We start from the raw sequence: 13,078 nt of genomic DNA, 5'->3' as shown, positions 1-13,078 counted from the left end.
CCCCAAATATCTTCCAAGATCAAACCTGACCGAACCTTCTCAACAATATCAACGATTTTTCTACACGACAGCCTCAAAATGGCGGAAAACGATAGTGAGCTGAATGATTTGTTTTCATCTGCGACTGCTTCAGGTGGACCCCTTGAGCCAGATGTACTCACAGAATTGCATTCAATTATGCGACTGCATTCAATACCCCCGCAAGAGCTTTTCTACAAATGGGAATCGTATAGCATTAAGATGGGACAGGATGATATGAAATTGGATATCGATACTGTTAGAGCACTCAAACAAAGTGTGCAAGACGGGCTGGAAAAGGAGAATCGAAAAACCAAGGCTCAAACGTCGAATAAAAGAGTAGGAGCTACACCTCGAAATGCAGGGAACAATAATGATGTTTTTGGAATGTGAGGATGTTCTTGAATTATCAATTTGATCTTTACTCATAGTAACGTAGGTTAGATATTGCGCCAAATACCCCCCGAAGTGGGATGAGTTCGCGGCCGAAACGCAAAGTAGAGACACCTTCTATGTCAAGAGTGAAAGCAGAACCGGCCAGTAGCCCCCCAGACTTCAGGACATCAAAAAACCTGAAGGAGGTTGATACTGGTGCTGAAGCTGGAGCCGGCTCTTCATATGCTCCGTATGGTATCACGATCTTCTGAAACTGCCCAATACTGACAGAACATAGTACTTCATTCAACGATAGAAAGTTCGCCGGCCAAACTGTAGAAGTTCTGAATGACCACCTCGAGCTACCAGAGCCTCCAATTGCTCCTTATCCAGAATCAAGAATCAAACTCACAGCCAACTCAGATATGAAGAAATTATCTTACAAGACAATGGCCATGAAATCATCAGAAGCGTCAGAGATATTGGATGACCGTATAGACGAGTTCATGCTTCTCATACAAGCACATCATAAGCTAGATGACTCGGACTTCGGTAGTGCAGCAAGTCAAAGTACGAATGAAATAGTATCTGTTGGAAGGATTGCATGCGACTCTGCCGAGGGAAAGCTTAATCCGTCTTCAATCGTACTTGAAACCTCACGAAGGATGGGAGCCGGATTACGAATACCACTCAAAGTTGATAAGATGAGTGGATTTCAATTCTTCCCTGGGCAGATAGTTGCGCTGAAGGGAATAAATGCTTCTGGGGAAGATTTTACAGTGAGCGAGATTCTTGAGCCACCTCTTCTAGGCGTTGCTGCATCCACGCCTGCTGGCCTTGATGAGCATGTTCGAAGACTTCGAGGAGGTCCAGATGCAATGGATGAAGACTCTGACCCTGCACCTCTAAACATTATTATTGGAAGTGGTCCCTTTACAGCAGATGACAATCTAGACTTCGAACCTCTACACGCCATTTGTAGCCAAGCAGCGGATACCTACGCTGATGTACTAATTCTCACTGGGCCGTTTCTTGATATCGATCATCCTTTAATCGCAAGTGGAGATTTTGATCTCCCTGAGGAAGTTCTGGCTGATCCGGACACCGCCACTATGTCGGCCATCTTCAAACATCTTATTACTCCAGCTTTCACCCAACTCACTTCCACCCACCCCCGAATTACTATACTCCTTGTTCCTTCAGTCAAAGATGCTATCGATAAACATGCTGCCTGGCCTCAAGAACCCTTTCCAAAAAAAGACGTTGGACTCCCCAAAGCTGTCCGTGTCATCGGTAATCCCATGACTATTGCCCTGAACGAAATCGTCATGGGTATCTCCTCCCAAGATATCTTGTATGAACTGCGGCATGAAGAAATAATTGGAGGGAAGCCACAGGATCCTACCTTGCTGGCTCGATTACCCAAGTATTTAATTGAGCAACGCCATTTCTTCCCCCTATTTCCACCGGTTCAGAGAACTCAATTGCCGAAAACTGGGACGGAGGATGGGATCCCCGTGGGAGCGATGCTAGATACAAGTTTCTTAAAGTTGGGGGAGATGATCAACGTGAGGCCGGATATGTTGGTGGTTCCAAGTTCATTACCCCCCTTCGCCAAGGTATGTGATCTTTACAACCCCCTTATTTAGATTAATCAAGGACGTTCATTATGGGACCAAATTACTAACCTTGAGACATATAGGTTGTAGAAAGTGTGTTAGTTATCAACCCAGGATATTTATCGAAAAGAAGAGGAGCGGGGACATATGCGAAGTTGACAGTATACCCAGCATCGATGACGCAGCAAGAGAGGACGCAGGGAACTATGATCGGTCACAAGTTATTTGAGCGGGCTCGAGTAGATATTGTACGGATATGAGATAGAGCTTCTAGAGGACTAAGTCATTAGAGGTAGAAAATGCCAAGCTCAAATTTCATATCCCGAAGCTAATTGATATTCTACAGTTCGTAAGGTATCGACTACCCATCATTCAGCAGGAGAAACATGTATTTATAGCGATGCCTATCCTGACGACTCTGACTCCATTGAGACCATTTAGCCTCTTACGTAGTATATAGTTTTTTATTTGAGAAACAAAAAAGTCTAATATCCCGATTGAATTATATCCAGAGTCTTCATCTGGCATCAGACCCCCTAAACCTCATTTACCCGAGCCGAAATCTTATGCCCCGCGTTTCGCTTACTAAGGTTGATCCGCACCACACTTTTTTTTGCAGGGATAAAATAACGCTACTGTGATCTTTAGTTCTTCAGCCTTTCGAACAATATTAATATCGGTACATACAACTCGAATCATCGGACAAAAACAGTGAATTATTTCGATCCTCCAGATTCAAATCCATTTTCAACTATACCGTCCCAAATCATACTCAGGACAAACCATTATTCAAGACTTCATTCCTCTCCAGCTTGACGATCTACGAATTCACAAGAAAGTGACTCATTTTCGGACTTATTGCGACAACCTTCAAACCCCCCCCCCCATCTCAAACTACGAAATATCGTCGCAACAGATTAAAACGCAGTAAATCTTAAGACTATAGCAACGGAGTTGTTTCGCGTTGGTCTTAGGTCTAGTCTTTGGTTCATAAGCTTGAGTGCTCCATTTTTTATATCAAGCACCGCAATGTCTGCCGAAGACTCACCTGCGGCCACAAGCCCCGCAAATGCTGTCAAATCGAAGGCAGGAAGTACTGAATCCACACCTTCTTCAGCACAAGGAAAATCTCCCAGTACGAAATCAGGAAATGTAAAAGAAAATGCGAAACCCACACCCGATGGAGGAAAGTTATCAGCTGCAGAACTGAAAAAGAAGGCAAAGGAAGAGAAGGCCGCACGCAGAGCTGCAGCAGTACAGAGCAAAGCAACGGCTGAAAATCCAACTCCTGCCGCAGCGGCACCAGGACAGAAAAGCGAGTCCGCGAAGGGAGGAAAAACTCAGCCTAAAAAAGGCACAGAAGTACGAAATTTGCCAGTCAGAGGAGGGCCAACAAAATCCGCCCCAGCTGTAGAAGTCCCAAAGGTTGAAGATAAGACCGTTGATCTATTCAGACATTTATATAAGCCACGAACAACTACAATTGCTGAGGCAAACAAGGATGTTCATCCCGCAGTGCTTGCCCTTGGGCTGCAAATGAGCAATTACACAATATGCGGCAGTTGCGCAAGACTTGTGGCAACACTGCAAGCATTTAAAAGAGTGAGTTTATTTTTGAGAATCACTTCATCTATGCATCCATTTTCTCCACCCTTCTCCCTCTTCAAATGGCCGTGATCTCATTGTCACTTTCTTACATTTTCTAGGTTGTCGAATCTTACAAAACCCCTGTAGGGGCAAGTCTTACACGTCATTTCATACCACATGTGCTCTCTCCTCAAATTGAGTACTTGGCTTCTTGTCGCCCACTTTCGGTATCTATGGGTAATGCTATTCGTCATCTTAAGCTTGAAATATCAAAAACGGACCCAGATCTGTCGGAAGCCGATGCGAAGGAGAGCGTTTGCGATGCCATCGATGTCTTTATGCGCGAGAGAATCACTTTTGCTGATAAAGTTATTGCCGATACTACTGCTGAGAAGATTAGAGATGGAGATGTCATATTAACTTACGGAAAGAGCAGTCTGGTGCAAAAAGCGTTAGTGAGAGCCCACGAAATGGGCAAGAAGTTTAGAGTCATTGTAGTGGACTCGAGACCTCTACATGAGGGAAAGCATTTAGCATCGGCACTAGTCAGTCTAGGTATCGAAGTCAAGTACTGTTTGATTCATGGACTAAGTCATAACATCCAAGATGTAACAAAAGTTCTATTAGGTGCTCACGCAATGATGAATAATGGCCGATTATATTCAAGGATAGGAACAGCTTTGGTTGCCATGGAAGCTTCATCCGCTGACAAGCCAGTCATCGTTCTTTGCGAGACCATCAAATTCACTGATCGAGTAGCTTTGGACTCAATTGTTCTTAATGAGATTGCACCAGCCAATGAGCTCGTGATTGCTGGAGGACCATTAGAGAATTGGATGGATGTCAAGAAACTCCAACTTTGCAATCCTATGTATGATGTTACTCCGGCCGAGTATATTCAAATGGTTGTTACGGAGTCAGGAAGTATACCTACTACTTCTGTACCAGTTCTTCATAGATTAGTAAATGAAGCTCAATAAAGCGTTGCGATATCTAGAGAGCTCAAAGAGTAGCATAATTTCATTGGGCAGGTGTTGGATGGCGTTCAAAAAGAATTTTGATGATATCAAAAGGATCACATCTGATGTATGATAGTGTAATGGTTGGATGAAATGAAATGCAATGTCCAGACTTCCTTACTTCAAATCCATGTGAACGTCCGCACCATATTGAGACATCTCTGGGGATTATCTTCATGTTGAGGCATTTGTGCAATTTCTTTCTCATTGACCAGTCGCCCGTAAAACTTTGTACAATTTCCATATCTCTTCTTGGTTTCTTGTCACCCCCTGCCCATTCAGAACCCACTCGCCCCCCGGTTTTTAAATTCCCAGCGCTCTTCCAATAAACAATTTATGACTCCTCAACAGCTTCCTCCCTCTCCTTCCTCCTCGCCCTCTTCTCCAAAATAGCTGTTCGTCTAGCTCCGAGGATAGCCTGTTGTCGGCTCTCAACCCCCTGCATCCAATATCCGAACGAAGCACCGACGCCGCCGAAAACGGGGTAGACCCAGAGAGATTGTCTGTTGAAGAAAGGTCGCATTTCGAGACCGAGTTGCCAGGCGCGGACAGCGAGGCCTAGTAAATGCATGTCAGTAAAACGAAAGGAGAAGAGTGGTATTTGCGGGGAATTAGCTGGTAAGAGGAGGGGCAGATGGAAGAGGGGAACATACCAAAGCCAGTCCAGAAGAGAACTTTGTGAACCATATTTTTGTTTGTGATATGAGAATTGAGGCTTGGGTGGATAATTGTGGGCTTGGCTATGGCGTGAACTGCACAATCAGAATTGAAGATTTGCGGGCGTATATGATGGGTTGTGTAGTCGCTACTACGGCTTCTACTCCAGGATTCACTCGGATGGTTGTTGAAGGTCACTTTAGATCGCACTAGCGCGATTGGCTGATCGATATGCAACACGTGACTTGCGTCTATTGAATTGAATTCAATGCGCGGACAACTTACTTTGAGATTCCTCGTTCCAATATTTTTTGTTCCTCCCTTTCAAATATTCACAAGGTTGTTAAGATTCTTCTCCTCCAATATGAAGTAATTTTGCGAAAAACTTTGAATAATTCAATTCAGTACCACGAGGAAAGAATGGCGACGATGGCATCTACCTACAAAAAAGATGGTGGTCATTCTGGACCTCCACCGCGAAAGAAAGTAAAGACTTCAGAGTTACCACTTGCATCTGCGACTAGAGCGGCCATTGAAGGATTGGCCCATACATACAAGAAGAAGGGTACTTATGACGAGTTGAGAACCAAAATTTGGCAGGAATTGGAGAAAGGCGTATGTATTTCCAAATTATTTCAACGTGCTTTTGCGCCACGAGATTTCTGGGAATATGAATGGGCTCTTTGAGATAACTGTTTAGATACTAATTATGAGTGGTCACTGTAGGATTTTGAGGATGAATTTACGAGTTCATTATTGAGTGTTGCGGAAGAGCAATTAGAGAAGGACCCCAGACAGCTACTCCGGTTAGATCGCAGTAAGGCTACATTGCTTATCGAGGGAGCTGTGGATCGCGCGGGTATCTACCAATCTGCGGAGGCGACAATCGATAAATTAATACAGGCATACATTCCAGAAATTGAAGAAGGGGTTCGCACGATTCGCAAAAGTGACATTGGGGAAGAAGCAGCTGAGAAGGAGTTTTTGAGAGGAGGTAAAACGGATGAGCAATATGCGGAAGAAGCTGCAAAGAAGAAAGCGGCCAGAGAGAAAGTTAGGGAGGAACTGAGAGAGAAGGAAAAGGCCATTGCAGACGAGAAGAGAAAGCAAGAGAAATTAAAGAGGAGAGAAGAAGAGAAGAGAATTGAGGCTGATCAGGAGAGAAAGAGGGAGGCTAGGAAAAAGGCTGAGTTGGAGGCGGAAGAAGAGAGGGAGAAAGAACGGGAGAAGGAAGACAAGGAGAGGAGGGAGAGGAGGGAGAGAGACCGCGCTAGGGATCGGGATCGTGATCGCGATCGCGAGAGAGAACGGGACCGCGACCGGGACCGGGATAGAGGAGATAGAGATAGGGGCCGGGATAGGGATAGGGACGATCGAAGAAGAAGATATGACGACGATAGACGCAGAGATTCCCTCGGTGTTCGAACGCCTATCTCGAAGCCAGAATTATCTAAGGAAGAAATTGAACGTCTCGAACAAGAGGCTCTTAATGATCTTCTAAAAGAGGGCAAAAAGGTTGCTAATCGATCTAGACATCTATTGGAGATGGAGGTTGACGAGACCTTGGCACCACCTCCCCGAAAGGCAATGCCCGCCTCAGCCATCAAACCAATATCTCGAGATACGCCTGTTAAAACGATTGAGCATAAGAAAACTGCAGTTGCGAAGCTCAAGGAAGAATCCGGTTCGAAAACGCCTCAACTAGCCGATACGAAACCGATGGTAGACAAGGCGAATGAGTCCAGCCATGACAAAGAAGGTAGTCAACGAGCTAAAAGTCCCGAATCAAGCAGGGATGCTACTAAGGTTAAGGATGAGACAAAGACTAATGAGGAATCTAAAGCTACAGAAGTAAATTACGATGGCCGCAAAGACAAGGATGAGCGCTCTCGCCGTGGAAGTCGAGATCGGGATGATAGACGACGACGAGACAGCAGAGATAGGGATCGCGACCGAGATAGAAGGGATAGTAGAGATCGGGATCGAGGCGACTATCGACGACGTAGGTCAAGTAGAGATCGTGATGATAGGCGTGATAGAGATCGTATTCGATCGAGATCTCGCGACCGACGAAGAAGTTACAGATCACGAAGCCGTGAACGTGTAGGGGACCGTGACACAAGACGTGCAGAGAGCAGTGTGACTAGGACAAGCGCCTCGAATCTCGATACGGAATCATACAAAGTTGCTGCGGCACAAGCAAGAGCTGAGGAAGCTAGAAAGTGGAACGAAGAACGAAAGAATCAGCCGCAATTACCTAGTTTATCAACCAAAAAGGAAGAGGCCATCGCTGCCACACCTAGAGCAAAGGATGATGCTAGAATGAGCAGTCCTGTCTCGGCAAGAAAAAGAGATATTTCTCGCGATAGGGAAAGTCATAGGAGAGAATCTCGCGCAAGAAGTAGGTCACCTACTGCGAGACGAAGTAGTCGGATCGAGAGAAGCACTAGTCCGATCAATATTGACCGATATGTACCAGGTGCCACTGAACGAAGGGAAAGTATAGTTGCGAGAAGTTCCCCAAGGAAGAGGGAGAGAAGTAGGGATAGGGAAAAGGAGAGAAGATCAAGAGATGATGATAGGCCGAGGAGGAGGAGCCGATCGCCCGATGATAGGAGAGATAGAGATAGAGATGGGCATTCCAGGAGGTATAGAAGTCGAAGTAGAGACAGGGATAGGAGGAGGGAGAGGAGTAGGAGTAGAGATAGGGAGAGAGACAAGGATAGGGATAGGAGGGATAGGGATCGAGATCGCGACAGAGTCAGAGACAAGGATCGTGATAGAAAGAGAGATAGAAGTAGAGAGTCGAGGAGGGAATCGAGGAGATGAGTGTATCTACCCTTGTAGGATAAGAGCCGAAAGAAGGGAAAAGGAGACCATGGTTTAGGTATTTATAATAGCGTCCCGTACGCGATCACGGAATCTTGGTAAATTTGGGTCTAATTTTACTTCGTTCGCCACATCAATGAAGCGACGGATGAGCGGATGTGGTTACTTACGTCTGCAACCTGGAGTAACGGTGTTAGGAAGTGTTGGTTGTTTGTACGATAAGTTGCAGAGCTGGGATAATGCTGAGGGATGTTAATTCATAAATGAGAACACACCAAATAATGCAAGCGAAGAGTTCGAGGAATTTAAGGCTTGATCAATAAAATTTTCATTACATAGGTCTCTAGTGACGACATTTTCTATTGTCTCAGAGAGCAATAGATTAACCGAATTGATGCGAATTGAATTGGCTCCAGACTAAAGAAATGTCAACTACAAGGATGACTGACAGTGTTGGTGAAATAATGGGACCTTATAATCTAGTGTCTTCTTCCAGAGAAGCTCGCTCGCCTCTGCCACACCAAAAGACACTAAATTCTTCAAATTCAACTCCTCTGTCTTCAAGCCCTTAGCATGAATAAATTCCGCTTTAGAAACGAATTTCTTGCCCTCCCCAAAAGCAACTATTGCCCCAGCCCAATCACCAAGAATCTTTCTCGTCTGCGGTGCTTCGCCAAATACCCAGAAGAATGTATGAGGCATACCCTCATATTCCTGAAGCACAACTGGAACGCCCTGTGAAAAAGCAGTTTGAGCTAACAGTCGGGAGCCATCCACAATTTGTTCTTGCCCCGATGCAAACCATAGAGGACAAGAACCAGACCAATCAAAGGAGGCAACAGGACTTGCTAGCGGGTGAGCAAGCATCCCAGCCTCGCAGTATAAATTTGCTCGTGCGGGCTTGGTTGGCCAGATCGAACAGGTAGGAAAGCTTTTTTCTAGGTAGGGAAGTTTCTCGATGGGAAAGGGAAATATATCATGCATTATGTTTCGTTTGTGTGAGGGAAGCGCATTGACCAGATCAGTTGTGACGCTCAACAATGCGAGACCTGCGGGTATGAACTCGGCTGGCTGGATTGTATTTCCATGGAAATTGATGACGGCATTTTTTCGTTTGAGCTGCAGAAGAACTTGTAATAAGCTCAATGCGAGGGCGGATCCGGAACTATCACCTGCTATTACAATGTTCTTGGCTGGAATGGCTTCGTGTGGTGAGTTTGGAGGTGGTGCGAGAAGTGAAAGGTAGGCTTGGAATATATCGAGGAAAGCTGCTGGGAAGGGATTCTGTGGTGCCAAACGCTGCTTCACCATTAGGATTTTACCTCCTGTTGCTTTGGCTAGGCTTCCAATACGTCTTCGGTAGCTGGAAGGGGTATTGAGTCTAAAGCTCACATGTGAGTAAATTACAAGTGATATTTGAAAGGGGTACACATACACGAATGAACCGCCATAGAGATACAAAACTGTTAATGGGCTCTTGGTACCCTCCACTAATTTTTGATACTTCTCATTTTCTGACAGTAGTGGTTCGGGCGTACCCGCTTCAACTCCCTCGCGGTAACCTGTCCATTCACAGGAGAGTGGCTCGCAATTTGGACGATCATAATGTATATTATGCGTGTTTGCCTCATCGATGAGACCAAGAAGCAACTCTCGAGAGTTGTCATCGTGGGAAGGAGACGGTGCTGTGAATTTGCTAACCCATACAGGACCTTTGACAGGAAGATCCTGTGTCGTTGCAGCTTGCTGGACAGAGATAGAAGTTCTGATTGCATCGTTCCAATATTTCTCTCGCATTTGCTTCGTCGCAGCAGTCAGGTGTTTGATATTTTGGAAATCCATTTTTAATAGGCCTGTTTGAAGTAGATTGTTGCAAACGGGAATATATGCGTCTTGGGATTCTCAAACTAATATCTTGTGTTGAATACTGCAGCGAAGATTAGTGGAAGCCCGATCATGTAGCGAAAATAAATCGGAGCTTGATTTGTAAAAAAGAAATAGAGGAGTTAATCGATTGAGAATGGTTGTGATAATCAAACGCTAGGAGATTGTGCCAGGGTTGGAAGAAGCAGAAACTTCTAGGTGAATACTAACCAGGAAATGAAGTGAATTCGCAGTCGCAGTCACAGTCGCGGAGCGTATATGGTTACCCGTGAACTGTCTGGGTATGTGAAAGCCTCGAAATTCCCGCTTAATAACTGATGGATCGAAATTTGAAGTAAAATTTAAAAAGAGATTCTTTGAACAGACCAAATGGTGGAACTCAGTAAATGTATACCCATAGAACACGCCACAGGAAAACGAAACATGTGGGTGAGTGGCTCAGTCTCAACATATACCGAGGTGTATGTAGGTACCTAGTATCTGCAGTCCAACAAACAAAAGCTATTTCAATAAGCGAGGCTGTTGATACTAATGAAGATTTATATTGTAGCATGCATGGACAGACTTTTACATGGAGTCAGCAATTGCTTCAAACACTTCTTACCACTGAAATTGAAGTTCACAGGTACGCATATAATGATTAGAATGTAGCAAAATACAAAAGCTCTTGATAGAAGATCGACATCTTTCAACTCTATCTTGTCCCCGATAGTATGGGATGAAAGCAAATCTCCTGTTGATGAATGCAAAGGCAAAACTGTAGCCAGACAGTACCCCATATATATTCTGAAAACACTGTCACCCAACTGCCCAAGCATCTTTGGCAGTAAATATTGGAAAATTACATTAATGGAACGGCAAAACCAAGCCCCACTACACAACCGACAGTTAATTTTTGACGTCTAATTTTGTTCCACCAACAACAGCATTGAAACTATGATACATGAACATCCCGCTGGACTCGTACACCATCCGAAGGCAAGCTCGGTGCCTTATTGCCGCTCTGTATCTGTGTAGAAACTCCCGTCATATGAATGTTATCGCCATTGCTATCCCCCATTCTGTAATAGTAAGCGGCGGGATTTGTGTGCAAATCGGAGGCGGTCTTAGTCGTACTTTTGTCGGAATTCGCAGAAAAATGGTTGGTCCAAAGCGAAGTGCCTATAGTGTGAAACTTGCCAAAAAGAGGTTTGTATGTCGGTAAACAAGCGCAGAGGATCGCTATTCCTAGATTAATGACCGACCATAAAGATGCTTGCGCTAGCGATACTGTATTCTCTCAGCTTAAGTTCTGATCAAGAAAAGACAGAGACTTACGTAGTGAGGCACTTGGCTTGTAAACATATCCGATTCGTATGGCGCTGGTAACAACGACCCTATATTCATGAATATTATTTGCTTATGATCTATGATTACCGAACAGGGGTGCTTACAGTGCTCCCAAAAGGAAGATGCAGAGTATCCCAAGTCTTTTTGACAATGGCATATGTAGGCTAAGAATGATTTTCAATGGAAGACAAAGAATGGCGATATCTAACAACATATCGACAAGCTCCATAATTAAGAAGTATAGTGGAAAATTGAAACATTTCCCTTTGACTTCTGGATTCCAAAATGTAGCCATGGGTATGCAGTAGAGTAGGTCACCGATAATGGTAACGACAAACCAAACTATGCATATCGCCATGACAATGTAATTGTTTCTCAAGAAGCTATCGGTAGTAAAAATGCGACGATAGAAGAATAGGATCGAAAGTTTGATGGTAGTGACATTGATAGCATAAAGTGGAGGAATAGCATACTCGCTCTTGAAATACTGTTGCGACTTAGAGGCGAGCACGAGGGGGTCGGTATATGTCTGTCCACTGCCAATCGTATAGACACCGACCAGTATATTGGCACAGAATGGAAAGAACAAAATGACACTGGCGATGAGAAGCCAGTCGTCAATACCAAACTTGGCTCTCTTTACTACCCTAGTCCAGACGCGGAGCGCAGCGGCTAAGGTAGATAATGCCATAAAGAATATGCAGATAACCAGAGTCGTGTATCCCACATGATTCAGTCCCAGCTTATATGGAGCGGAGGAAGCGGGGGTAGTCATGTTTTATTGATAAGATAGAAGGCAGAGTTGAGATCGTCAAAGAGAAAGTCTGACAAAGGGCTCCAGTAAGGTAGTGCAGTAGAATTAGAGCAAGCGCAGAGACACTTACGTTATATGTATTAAGAAAATGGAGGATGGCATTTGAAGTCAAAGAAACACGAGAGGCAATGTCGAGTATCAGAAGAGGGTTCTGGTTGTGCCTAACTCTCAACTAGAGTGTTGTTGTGGTACCTACAGGTGTGCGAATAGAGTTTGAGGATATTAATAGGACCGTTACACCTTCGAACTACAGCTGCAGTCAATCGTAATGTCTAAGGAGGGGTCAGAGATCCTCATACTTTTCAGACGAGGGCTTTCAACAAGGCCTCATGCTATGGCTGCAGTCATGGTTGCATTTCTTCAAAAGATCTTTCTTGTAAAGTAAATTATTGTGAAGCTTTCCTACAATAATTACAAACAATGGGGACGCACCTTGTCTGAAATGCTAGGGATCCCGACAAAGAAAAATATTCAACAAACAGAACTTTTAATTGATATCCATCTTGTAGTCGAATTGAAATATGATATGTTCTGATGCAAACGCATTGTTTCTGAGATGTGATTATGTTAGTGAACAGTCAACGGTAGAAGATATCCCAGAGATCCATGCTGGAAGGAATGCTATATGGAATCCACAATTAGCTAGTTCTTAATTGTCACTCCTTTCCCACTTATTGAAATCTCCCACCCCCCTTTCCCTCTTTTTCCTTCAAGCAAGCCACAAATTAGCAATTTAATTTGGAATGTGTCTGCGCCGCGAAGGCTTCAGTTTTTAAATTGGCCTACCAATGAGGAGAAAGTCGAATGCCAAGTTTCTATCGAGTACTGCCGTAGAACCCCAACAATAATAGAAAAGGGGGGTGGGTCTACTTTGATTTGTCTTTGAGTAATGCACCCTAATCCTTGTTTCCCCAGGATTAAAGGCGGGATTACGAATCTACTAGCTT

At 44.4% G+C, this 13,078-nt stretch overlaps 6 protein-coding genes across 6 annotated transcripts; 3 read left to right on the top strand and 3 right to left on the bottom strand.

Annotated features, from left to right (window-relative positions):
* Positions 1-78: 78 nt before the first annotated feature.
* On the top strand, positions 79-2,272 carry EAE98_005018 (uncharacterized protein; the record flags this gene model as incomplete). Its single annotated transcript, XM_038952639.1, has 4 exons — positions 79-407; positions 458-643; positions 692-2,012; positions 2,096-2,272. The coding sequence occupies 4 exons, from the start codon at positions 79-81 to the stop codon at positions 2,270-2,272; spliced, it is 2,013 nt and encodes a 670-aa protein (XP_038811289.1).
* Positions 2,273-2,620: 348 nt separating this feature from the next.
* Positions 2,621-4,699, top strand: EAE98_005017 (uncharacterized protein). Its single transcript, XM_038952638.1, has 2 exons — positions 2,621-3,614; positions 3,719-4,699. The coding sequence occupies exons 1-2, from the start codon at positions 3,042-3,044 to the stop codon at positions 4,577-4,579; spliced, it is 1,434 nt and encodes a 477-aa protein (XP_038811288.1). The 5' UTR covers positions 2,621-3,041; the 3' UTR covers positions 4,580-4,699.
* Positions 4,700-4,952: 253 nt separating this feature from the next.
* On the bottom strand, positions 4,953-5,305 carry EAE98_005016 (uncharacterized protein; the record flags this gene model as incomplete). Its single annotated transcript, XM_038952637.1, has 2 exons — positions 4,953-5,176; positions 5,272-5,305. 2 exons carry the CDS (start codon positions 5,303-5,305, stop codon positions 4,953-4,955), a joined length of 258 nt encoding a protein of 85 aa, XP_038811287.1.
* A 216-nt stretch (positions 5,306-5,521) lies between these two features.
* EAE98_005015 (uncharacterized protein) lies at positions 5,522-8,410 on the top strand. Its single transcript, XM_038952636.1, has 2 exons — positions 5,522-5,890; positions 6,002-8,410. The coding sequence occupies exons 1-2, from the start codon at positions 5,696-5,698 to the stop codon at positions 8,102-8,104; spliced, it is 2,298 nt and encodes a 765-aa protein (XP_038811286.1). The 5' UTR covers positions 5,522-5,695; the 3' UTR covers positions 8,105-8,410.
* A 126-nt stretch (positions 8,411-8,536) lies between these two features.
* EAE98_005014 (uncharacterized protein) lies at positions 8,537-9,946 on the bottom strand (the record flags this gene model as incomplete). The annotated part of the gene is made up of 2 exons (XM_038952635.1): positions 8,537-9,485; positions 9,540-9,946. 2 exons carry the CDS (start codon positions 9,944-9,946, stop codon positions 8,537-8,539), a joined length of 1,356 nt encoding a protein of 451 aa, XP_038811285.1.
* Positions 9,947-10,922: 976 nt separating this feature from the next.
* EAE98_005013 (uncharacterized protein) lies at positions 10,923-12,092 on the bottom strand (the record flags this gene model as incomplete). Its single annotated transcript, XM_038952634.1, has 3 exons — positions 10,923-11,257; positions 11,306-11,364; positions 11,422-12,092. The coding sequence occupies 3 exons, from the start codon at positions 12,090-12,092 to the stop codon at positions 10,923-10,925; spliced, it is 1,065 nt and encodes a 354-aa protein (XP_038811284.1).
* Positions 12,093-13,078: the final 986 nt, after the last annotated feature.

The sequence above is a fragment of the Botrytis deweyae genome (assembly GCF_014898535.1).
Source record: "Botrytis deweyae strain B1 chromosome Unknown BDEW_009, whole genome shotgun sequence".
NCBI classification, from domain to species: Eukaryota; Fungi; Ascomycota; class Leotiomycetes; order Helotiales; family Sclerotiniaceae; genus Botrytis; species Botrytis deweyae.
Note: the sequence above shows the minus strand (reverse complement) of the source record. Positions and strands in the feature narration are given on the sequence as shown.

Bases quoted from the DNA above. Each gene is read 5' to 3' on its own strand.
- EAE98_005015 (XM_038952636.1), top strand. From the start codon at position 5,696: ATGGCGACGATGGCATCTACCTACAAAAAAGATGGTGGTCATTCTGGA. The intron at 5,891-6,001 runs GTATGTATTTCC...TGGTCACTGTAG, and splicing joins GGCAGGAATTGGAGAAAGGC to GATTTTGAGGATGAATTTAC.
- EAE98_005017 (XM_038952638.1), top strand. From the start codon at position 3,042: ATGTCTGCCGAAGACTCACCTGCGGCCACAAGCCCCGCAAATGCTGTC. The intron at 3,615-3,718 runs GTGAGTTTATTT...TACATTTTCTAG, and splicing joins CACTGCAAGCATTTAAAAGA to GTTGTCGAATCTTACAAAAC.